The sequence below is a fragment of the Haemorhous mexicanus genome, chromosome 4 (genome assembly GCF_027477595.1).
Source record: "Haemorhous mexicanus isolate bHaeMex1 chromosome 4, bHaeMex1.pri, whole genome shotgun sequence".
Taxonomy (NCBI): domain Eukaryota; kingdom Metazoa; phylum Chordata; class Aves; order Passeriformes; family Fringillidae; genus Haemorhous; species Haemorhous mexicanus.
The window spans coordinates 47,344,503-47,355,417 of record NC_082344.1 but is presented as its reverse complement, the minus strand read 5'-3'; the positions used below and the strand labels follow the sequence as shown (position 1 = coordinate 47,355,417).

Sequence of the window (10,915 nt, the reverse complement as noted above, 5' to 3'; positions counted from 1 at the left end):
TGATGCCTGTGTAACTTAGGTCAAATTTACAAGGTGCTTATATAGTTTGAGTTGTAAGGTATCAATATAACCTGATATAAATAACTTTCTAGACACTGTAATGGCTGGTATGTGGTTAATTAGTTGCTTAATGCTGAATAGACAAAAAAAAAAGAAGAAAAAACTCACCAGGTGGATGGCTTTAGACAGAGGTAAGTATAGTACTAATAAAGCCCATTAGCCACAAAATAAAGAATTTAGACTGGCTGGGACCAGACAGACCAAGGAACACCATAACTGCACATGCTCTGAAGACAAAGTTGAAAAGTTCAGATGTGAAGACCTTGGAAGCTTTCATCAAATACCCCTGATGACCCCTGAATTGGGGAGACCCAAGCACAGTGTAAAAGAACAATCTAATAACCATGAGATCAGACTATGTAAATTAGTTCCAGCAAGTATGTGATGATGTTGTAGTGCCATAGCAATACTAAGCAATACTTACTGTATAAATATACCACAGCACTTGACACGGGTGGGTGAGTTAGGTGGAGATATGCCCCTCACTACTAGCGCTGCTATAAACAAATATCTGCTCTACAGATATCGGTCCATGGGGATTTATTTCCAGCCTATCTTTTGAGCAACAGTGGTAATGAAAGATGCCAGGCAGGCACGTTCTTGATTTTCTCCATCTTGCAGCTTCAAAGTGCAGGAAGTGGGCAACTGGGGAGACAGACTAATGAGAAACACGGGGTATGAGATGGATCCGTCTATAAGTGCCCTGCCTTCTAATTATTACTTAAATGGTATCTGTTTCATAGATTTGGAGAATGGTGTGAGTTGGAAGGGACCTTAAAGATCATCTAGTTCCAAGCACCCTGCTATGGGCAGGGCCACCTTCCACTAGACCAAGCTCTTGTAACAAGAAGTACTAATCAGCATCCAAATTAGGTGTGTACTGTCATTTTAGTATGAGCATTATCATTTCAGTGTGAGCAAACAAATGCTTCATGAGTGTGTACATTGGCAACAGTTAATGGAAGCACCATGAGAAAGTACTCAAAACTTTCCAGGATGCCTGTGTTTTAGCTTGTCTCATGTGCTCTGTGCAATGCCTAAGCCATGCCACGTGTTTTTAGGCACACAGAAAAGAAGTGATGCAGTCTCTACATTGTGACTTAACTGCCTGTGCAATTAACTCTCTTACAAAACCAAGTGGGGGTGGCAAGAAAAAAAAGGGAAGTCCTTGGCAGACAGTTGATTGGAAAGCTGTATGGAACTGCAAAAATTAAGAAACAGGAAAGGATAAAAAACATACTGTAGTGTAGGAAAGCCTTGGGAGGAGAGCATGCAACAGTGTAGTAAGGAGCCAGCTCAGAGCAGAGCTGGGAATTGCACGGAGCTTTAGAGACCAAGGCATAAAAACATTTAAGCACAGGTGAAACAAGATACAGAACCAATTTGTGGATTTCCAAACTGAGGAAAATTGCAGTGTAACAGGATAAACCTTGAGATTTTCATGGGAGTGTTCTTTAAAAACAGGACATCAGGGAGTTTCTATAGGTTTTGGAAAATATTTTCAGTTGAAAATAAATGTAAGACAATAATCCTGTGTTTACTTCCAGATATCTGAATATACTATTATGGGCTATGGTAAGAAAGAGTCTGATTAAGTTGGTCCTGTTATTTTCTGAACATCTTTTGGTCATCTTTTAAATCAGAGGCAAACAGCTGTTAGGGACTTCATTATCTTTGTCCAGATGCTTTACCATCTTTAGTACATTTTTAACAGGGGAAAATAAACAACAACTTTGGAAAATTAATATCTCTTTCCAAATGTTCTGAAGACAAAATTATGTCATTGTCACATTACACAGTGTACTTTTTTGAGGCCTCTTTGTGATTCTGGTTTAGTTCTTTCACTGGTAAAGAAACTGTCAGTCTAAGAAACAGCTATCTTCCAGCACCAGTCACCTTCTCTGACTATGGCTATGCTGTGTTCCTATCACAATGCCTTGCCTTCAGGGTCCACACCAGCACCATAGGCCGTCTGTTTAGTGCAGGTTTCTTCTGTCAGTTTTCAAAAATCTAAGAAGGAAAATGCTTCTTAAGATGTACAGTTAGCCTGCTAACTGTACTGACAGCTAGTCTCACTGATACTTAGCACTTATATGTCCACCCTTCTGCTCTCTCACACTCATCTATCCAGTACTGTATTACCACTCTCCAGATCTGTTCCTTCCCCCTTATGTAGAGGCTGCCCAAATTACTTCCCCCTTTTTTCTGTTTAAGTGAAATTAAAGCTCCTTTTGTTAACACTACTGCCAGGATGTAGCATCTTCAAGATGACTCCATGAGTACCTACATTGGGAAAACATCCAAAAAGACTCCTCCATAGCAATAGTTAAATACACATACTGATCTTCACTATTTTGTTCTACCTTTGATTTCATTTTCTTGGGACTAGATTTCCAGTGAATTCCCCGGATCTCTGTTTCTGTGCTATCTCAGAACACATTTTCTCAAGACTCTAGTGTATCATTAGTCCCAACATACAGAGCAACCCCATCATTACTAAAATACCCTTATTCTCTGCAGGGCTGCCAGTCCCTTGCCAATTCTAGTACTTCCTCTTCTTCCAGGGACAGTCTCATTTCATTTGCTCTGCCATTGCTTTTTACTTCACTTACTCACCTCTCTGTGACAAACACACCTTCAGTTCCGTTTTCCCCTTACTATCACTTATAGCTACTTGCAACACACTGCAATCTCCTATTTACAATGATATGAAATGGAAAATTCCCTTTCAGGGTAATTCTCAGGCTTTTATTCTGCTGCTGAGCAGCCCTTTCAGCACCCTTCCCCACCAGAGAATATATTTCTGCTTCCAGGTGTATCTGAGTAATCATTTTTGTGGGTTCTACGAGGCAAGTTTTTATTCAAACAATAAATTCTTGAAAGAAAAATAGGTGCTGTAATATCAGTCTACTTCCACCATCAGTGTTCATTTCAGATGTCTTTAAGATTGACAGTGACCGTGGATCAATGACACCTGCAATGAACTTCCAATAAATAGTTACTCTGGCCTGCAACCTGCTCCTTGCAGGGCTTCTTTTTAGTGTTTGAGTGTAGTTTTGGCAGCAGGCCACAGCAGCACTGGGATATTCCAATGGCTTGTTGTACATCAGTCACATTTCTAGGGAGGGATGTGTAGTGTGGTACCTACAACAACTAGTTAACGGGCCCTAATCACCAGTCCTAGGCCAAACTAAGGATCTCTGGAGAAAAATCAGTAATTTTTTTTCTACCTCCCTTCCACAGCACAACTCACAGCTATGCTGCATTTTTATCCAAGAATTCCTCGCTCTGGCCAGGAACATTTGCATACAATAATCTATTTATTTCTAAATTTTGTCTTAAGGAAACTAAAAGCTGGGGAGCTTTCTCTGTGGACTAAATCAGTGTACAGTCTGTCTCCCAGGGCTTAAGTTACATGGCAAACAGCTTACCATTGTTAATGGATTTACCTTAATTTTTGTTGGAGCCATTCCCTTAATATAAGCCAAGTATACACAAATGATACGGTTAACAAGGTAACTGGGTTATTAATATTTGAGAAAATTTTAATACATTCCTGAAGATACTTAAAAAATACCTTAAATAAAAAAACAGCTATAAAATATTTTACTCTTTTTCAATTTGACGCTGCCATCAAAGTTGCAGAAGAAAATGGGCCAGCTGGATGTCACTTGCAGTATCTATCTGCTTTCACTTTAGCCCTCCTATATAGGAAGAGTAAAAGAAAAAAGATTTAGATTAAGACCAAATACAATTAGACCTGGGTGATTTATCTGCCTCAAAGTGTTAAGAATGCATTGAAAGCAATTTTTCTTGAACTTTGCTTCAAAGTACATATAAAGGTCTAACAACACTTTGGGTTTGTTAATTAACTTTGTTTTCCTAAGGAGGTAGAACTGCAGTGTCTAAAGTTAACCTTGACTTTCCCTTCAAATCATAATTGCATTTTGTCTCCCCTGAGGAATGGAATTCACATTCAGCATGATCTGAAGCTGACCACCTGTAAGAGCCCAGGAGTGTTCTCACATTACTTGCAATTATCAGAAATAGTTTTCTGCATTCCACCCACTGAATTAATGCAAATATTTATACTATATTATTGACATAAAAGGCTTTAAAAATTCAACATGGTTTCTTTAGTCTCAGTTTAGGAGGGAAAAAAATTCCCTCTAGATAACATGAAGACTGTCCTTAATAAACACTATTTAAAACGCCACTTCTGCCTTTCCAAAATATTCTGGTACCATAGGTATTGAAAAATGTTAAAAATCAGCTCAATTTTCACAATTAAAAAGATTAATCCCTCAACAACTCGTAATAAACAAGTTGAACAATCTAGTTAAAGATTTTCAAAAGAACTAATTTACAGGTAAATTCAAACCTGCAAACTTCAGCAAAAGAAGTGAAAATCCAGATTAAAAAAAAAAAAAGAAAAGGCAGCAACCCCCAGGACTCAGGCACAACACTCACCAGAGGAAAAATGCTCAGGAACCTGTCTCCCTGAAATCTAGCCCTCTTTTGTACCCCAGGTTTTACTGTAATTCCATCTCCCAGTAGTTTTTTAATCAATACAATATTTCTAACACTTTGAAGTACCTGTCAAGTAGCATTTCATGAAAAGTGCCTTCTTTTCTGGCTTTTCTAAGGGCTTTTGTATCTTCTTTGCTTATTTTAAGCTTTTTGTCTTGAAAACTTTGGAATTTCTTCCTGTAAGAAAGGAGAAAAGGGGGAAGAAAAGGAGTAAAGAACTGAAGCTTTTAAAAAAATTTGTTTTCCAACACAATAGCAGCTGTGGTAAGAGTCTTAGCTCCTATTAAAGCAGCAGGTAACTGACCTAATAAAATTCAGTAAACCATCCCAGTACTAAGGTTGCACTAAGGCTTCTGTAGGTGAAAACTATTCAGGTTTTGGTTTTTTTTGGCAGTCCAAGTAGGAATGAGCCCCTGTGTGACTAGCATGAAATGGTTACAAGTTCTAAAGAGCCCCTTCTTCAACTACTAGCATAAGAAATCAGGGAGCTAAAGTGTACTGGATGTAGTTGCAAGGTGCTGACTGTAGGGAAGCTGCAAGGGTTTTCTCTGTGAGAAAAGACCAGGGGCTGACCTGTGCTGGACAGAGCTGGCTCCCAAGACATCCACTACAGGACACAGCCAAATCCACCAGCAAAGCTGGTGGCACTCCTATGAAAACATATTTAAGATAAAGCAAAATGCCACACAGGCAGAGAAAGAAAAAAAAACCCTAAAGTGCAAAATGGCAGTGGGAACATCAAGCACAGAGAAGGAGAGGAAGGAGATGCTTTAGGCACTGGAGCAAATATTACCTTCCAGCCCATGAATAAGATCATACCAGAGCAGGGGAAAAGGAAAGGGAAGAAATCAGGAAAGGAGTGGCTGAAAGAAACTACTATGTATTGACCTATAGCCCATCTGGCTTGGAGGAGCAGGTAGAAGAGTCTGGAGAGAAGCTGAGCTTGAGAGATGGGAGAAGGAAAGGTGGTGTTTTTAATTTTTGTCTCTCAGAATCTACACCCATTTAAAAGGAAATAAATTTAACTAATTGTTCACAGTTAACCTTGGGACAGTATCTGGTACAGCAGCTCTGCTTTATCTCAAGCAATGAGCTATCTCACCCTGTTTTCTTCCCTTGTCCTGCTAATGAAGTGAGTGAAAGGCTGGATGGGCGTTGAGCCCTTCCACCAAAGACAGCCCCAGTTCGAAGCACAAAAAGCTACTCGAGCCTGTTACCAGCTTTAAAGTACCTACACATAATTGATTTCACACTGTTTAACGTTTCCTTTGTCTTCTTGTGGAACATCATCTTTCTTCTTAGCTTCTCTTTCAGCACATGTACGAATCTAATAATTGAAATAAAAATGAAAAAACAACCAAAGCACAACAGAAAACACCTGTACTTTAAAAACAGGAAGTTACACGATGACTACGTATCCTTTGTAACAGAATGAGAGTCACAACTTGACTTTTCAAGTTCACAGTTTTCAAATAGGTTAACCAGAAACCACTGCAAAAGTAAGAGCTGCCTGAAATACTGGAAATGTAAAGTGCAATCCTTGATACTAAACATAACTGCCTTTATTTCAAAGAAGCACTATTACAGTTCTTAATTTTGGCAGGGACAATTCAGAGACTGACTTAAAATACTGTCGCTCTGACTAGTTAAGACACCTATCTCTACTTGGAGAGTAAAAAAATATATTTCCCGTGTTCAAATAAAGTCCAGGTAGTCTTTTCAGATTCTCTTAAAAGATCTCCCCATCTGGACCATTCTGGTAAACCCTTCTCTATCCCTGATTTGGTCATAATTCCTCTTTTCTGTCTCAAGCTGTTTACAACTACCTGGAAAATCACATAGACTCTTTTGTCTTCCTGAGTGATAAAGTATCTTCTTATCTCTACAAGAAGTACTGAGAATTTATGCAGCCCTGGAACTCATTTACCTTTCTTGTGGCCAGATCACTTGACAGCTTATAGCAAGCAATTATAATTGTATTAACAGAAAATCATAGCACACAGACACCTGCTTGTTTGAGTTTGATTCCTGCCAATCCTGTATTAATTGCAGAAGTTATAGATTACCTTTATCATTTCTTCTTCCCCTGCAGTTTTGCTTTTGGCTTCTATGTCCCCCTCTTCATTACACCTAATAAAACGGCTGTTTGCTGCTAGTAATGCCATTTTCCTCTGCAGAAACAATATCACACATTGTAAGTATAATGAGGTTGTATATAATCCTTGATTTGTAACAATATATCCTCTACAATACACCAAACGTCTCTGTAAATAATTCTTTTATGTATGGATACTTCAATAGCTAGCCAGACTTGCTGACTCCTTCATTTTTAAGATGCTTATAGCTGCCAAAATGCAGCTATTGAAGTATTTAAAAAACTTTCAATTACAGTAAATGCATTGCAGTTAGAAAATCATAAATTACAATATGAAAGAGATTGCAAAAGGCTTTTACTTCATAGTAAAAAAAAAAAAATCTACAGAGATTAACTCACAGTTCTGTTGCTAGTCAAACACTAGGAACATCAAATAAACGATTCCAAACAGCTTACATCTTGGAAGACAGGTTCCCACTGCTCTCTTGATCCTATTGCATCAGAACGTCCAACAACAAGCCCCTCTGAATTTATACCAAGGTATTTGCCATAACCAGACTTGAGAGCAATCCTTGAAGAGAAAATGTAGGAAACAATGAAGAGTGTTTTTAATTAATGCAATCCACAATACCCAAAACATCACAGACACTTTTAGCAGTAGAAGATGTATTTCAAAAGAGCATAAAATGCCTTCTCACAAAATCCAAAGATAACAAGTATCAAAATCTGAAACATTACAGTAATTACCTTGTATCAGATAACTTTACTGCTGTAAACTGCTCAGGAGGACTAGGGCCTTCATCACCTGAGGAATCAATTTCCCATTAGTTAAGTATGAAGTATAAACATAAGATATATTAGCCTACTAATAATGCAGTATCAAAAAGAATTAAACACTGACTATTTCTAAATACTATGAAAGTATTTATTTCATTAAAAACTCCTTTTTGAATATTCACTTTTATTTATGTTCATATGTTTACAGTGCTTAAAACAAGACACAAAATAAAGATGATCATAATTTAAAGAAAATTCTAACTGAGAATGTTTTGTAATTTTCCTGGTGGCTTTGAATACCTTAATCTCCTTGTAATGTTATTTCTTTCATAACAAAATACATTATGGTTCAGCTATGGTAAATCAGCTCAGTATCCTAAAAGCTACTGGCTTCTCCATCCCTCAAAACCAAAACAGGAGAATATGGCCATTGTTGCTCTGATCTCTGTCTGGAGATGAAACACACAGACTGTCAGGGTTCTGGAACAGTCCATGTTCAGTCAGGGTCATTGCCCTCAAATTCAAAGAACAAGCTAATCATCCCAGCACATTAGTAGTCCTCTTGTGCAGTGACAAAACAAGTATATTAAGACAAGGATGCAGCAATAAGCATTGAAACTCATCTACCTTGAATTTCACTCTTCAGGTGACACAATAAACATTTTATAGGTTTAAATAAAAATTATACTGCTTTTTATCCAGCAAGTGGTATGGCCTTTAAAAGGTAATCATCTCCAGTGCAGTTCAATTTATTGCACACATAAGCCAGCATGAAACTAGATGAGTGAAACTGATTGGCAGTCATTAGGTTTAAGTCATCTGCATGCTTCAGCTAGAATTATTGCATTTTTGTAGTAAACTGGTTTTAGCTGTAACACTGCTTGCCTTGAAGTGATGCTACTTCTATGCTTTTAGGCACTTCATTATTATAACTCTATTTTCAAATTTCCTGGAACCAACCTTTATGTGGTGCTCCAAGTGTAAACAAGCCATTGTCGAGGGCATGGATGTAAGCTCCTTTATCCATTTCTATAGCTATAGTTCCTGTAATTTCACCAAAATTACTGACAGCCCACCAGTTTCCTGTAATACAAAACCATGACAGTTTATTAACAGAGTAATCACAACTTCTGATTACAACAGCCAAAGAGGTTATATTTCCGTGTCTTCTCTGAAATTTTAAATTCAAAAGATAGCTATCTCACCATCTTTGTGCATTATTTTATAGTCCAGAGCCAATTTAATGGTGTTGCTGCTGCTGCTTCAGGAAGTCCTGCTCTTTGACCTGCTCCCTGCTCCTTTGTCATCCCTAGTTACAAGCTCCTGTGCTTCATCCCTTCTTTGTGTTAGGCCACAGACCAAGCTGATTCATTCAGCTGATGCAGAAAAGATACACCTCACAAGAAAAATATTTTTTCCCTCTGGATCTGTCTCCTGAAGTTTTGGGGTAATATCCATTTATTAGATTCTCCATCACAAGAGAAACAGAGATGCTATTTCATCTTGCTTTTATATATGAGAGTTGTAATCCTTGGACCTCAGTTATTCAAACGAATTTGGATTTGAACATTTGATTCCTACAGAATTCTACCACAGTTAAAGGCAGCCCTTCCCATGTGCACGACTTAGAATTATGACTTTTACATTTTTTGAACAGTAAAATGTTCTCCTTGTTTACTGTCTTACAAATATTTCCTACCTCATTAAGACAGTAATGCTTTTTTTAAATTACATATATAAAGCTGAATTCATCCTATTGGTGTCACAAGCTCCGTGTGGAATCCAGGAAGATCCCAAGACACAAAAGACATGTTGTGAGAATTAGTTATGTATTACTACAGGGGTTACACTTGCTTTACCAAGTCCCATAACGATCTCAGTAGCTTCTGCCGCATCCCCTACAGTTTCGGCACTGTCATGTAACTCCTGGAAAGCAGCTCACCAACAATATCGAGCTGTTCTGCCGCATCCTCTTCCCTTTTCCTTTTCTTTTCCTTGTGCTTTTTCTTGCTGCAAGGGGAGATGCAAAGAAGTGAGAACGAGCCGCCGACCCGGCCCTTGTCCCGCCGGGCCCTGCAGGAGCGGCTCACTGACCCAGGCCGGGCTCCTGCGGCGCCCAGCTCGGCCCCCGGCCCCTTGCCCTGCCCTGCCGGTGAGCCCCCAGGCCGCAGCGAGGGGAGGGAAGGGGAAGGGGGAAGGGGGAAGGGAAAGGCCGGCCAGGCCTCACCCCTGCCCGGCCTCCTTCACCGGCCCCGCGGGGGTGCGGGCCCCTGCGGCTGCCGCAGGGCGGTCAGGGGCGGCGCGGCGAGCAGCCCGCTCCTCACCTCTTCTCTTTCGAGCCTTTGAGGACGAGCTTGGTGGATTTGACGCAGGAATACTCCGCCATGTCAGGATCCGGGAAGGGTGGGCGGACGGAGGCGGCTCCGCCCCGGGCCGGGCGGAAGCCCTGAAGCCGCGGCCCTGCCTCCGCCCGGCTGTGGGCGGCGACCGGCGGCACCGAGCTTCGGTCAGCGCACGTTGGGGGCCCCGGAGACGGAGTTTGAGCGGGAAAATAAAGCAGGAGTTTAAATTTACATTTAAACAGTCTGTCCCTGGGCACCTTTCCCCTCTAAGTCTGGCTTGGCTCCATAGGCGCAGTGCCTGCGTTTTGTCGGACTGCAGGCAAAGAGCGCTAAGGAATGAAGAGCCCACAGCTTCTACAGCCCGTGTGTGTCTATTGTAAAACACACGTCATGGACATCAGCAGAGCCCTCAGACATGAGGGCAGCAAGGCCAAGGGCAGCACGTCTTGCCTCTGGCAGGGTTACACGGGAGCTGGACACCTGGATGTGCTGGTGAAGGAGTGAAAGCTTCCAGGGACACCTGTAAAGAAATGCAGCTCGTAAGTCAGCCAAGTGTACCAAGCTAGGGGTGAAATGAGGTATGACAATTTTTTTCCCATCCTGTTAGCCACTTGGTATTCCACAAAATAAAACATACGTCAGACTTCCCCCTTGGCACATAAAAACCTTTTTCTCATATTAACCTAGCACCAGATTCTAGACAGGTACCAAGACTCTCCTTGGGGAACAGCCTTACTAGCACATGTGTGATTAGAATCCCAGTTACAGTTGTAATTTGTCTTTAGTCTTCAAAAGCGTTCTTCCTACTTCACACTCATGAGAGGGGAGACTTTGTGCCCAAAAAGTTGCCTGTTGATTGTATTACCTGGTTAAATGAAAAATACTACCCCTACCAAGGCTTGTTGTACATGTCTAATGTACAGCTACTGAGATGCTTGCATTGGATTTTTTCATTTCAGTTTCCAAGTTAATGTCCTATCTATGCTTACTTCCTATCTATGCTTTTCAGCACCTCACAGGTAGTTTCTACAAGTAAGACATGAGTCACATACATGTTTATGTCCAGGCTTTTAAAGTCACTGAAAACATGACCAGTTGATAAAGCTTGGTA

At 40.3% G+C, this 10,915-nt stretch overlaps 1 protein-coding gene across 1 annotated transcript; it reads right to left on the bottom strand.

The window, feature by feature from the left end:
- Window positions 1-2,890: 2,890 nt before the first annotated feature.
- On the bottom strand, window positions 2,891-9,908 carry FRG1 (FSHD region gene 1). The gene is made up of 9 exons (XM_059844681.1): window positions 9,787-9,908; window positions 9,405-9,472; window positions 8,423-8,545; window positions 7,433-7,490; window positions 7,142-7,256; window positions 6,657-6,761; window positions 5,826-5,917; window positions 4,657-4,767; window positions 2,891-3,764 (listed from the first exon to the last, which is right to left on the bottom strand). The coding sequence occupies exons 1-9, from the start codon at window positions 9,846-9,848 to the stop codon at window positions 3,728-3,730; spliced, it is 771 nt and encodes a 256-aa protein (XP_059700664.1). The 5' UTR covers window positions 9,849-9,908; the 3' UTR covers window positions 2,891-3,727.
- Between the last annotated feature and the right edge of the window lie 1,007 nt (window positions 9,909-10,915).

Coding starts and splice junctions, on each gene's coding strand:
- FRG1 (XM_059844681.1), bottom strand. CDS start 9,848: ATGGCGGAGTATTCCTGCGTCAAATCCACCAAGCTCGTCCTCAAAGGC. Junction 9,473..9,786: donor AAAGGCTCGAAAGAGAAGAG/GTGAGGAGCGGG, acceptor CTCCCCTTGCAG/CAAGAAAAAGCACAAGGAAA. Junction 8,546..9,404: donor AGAACAGCTCGATATTGTTG/GTGAGCTGCTTT, acceptor TTTGTATTACAG/GAAACTGGTGGGCTGTCAGT.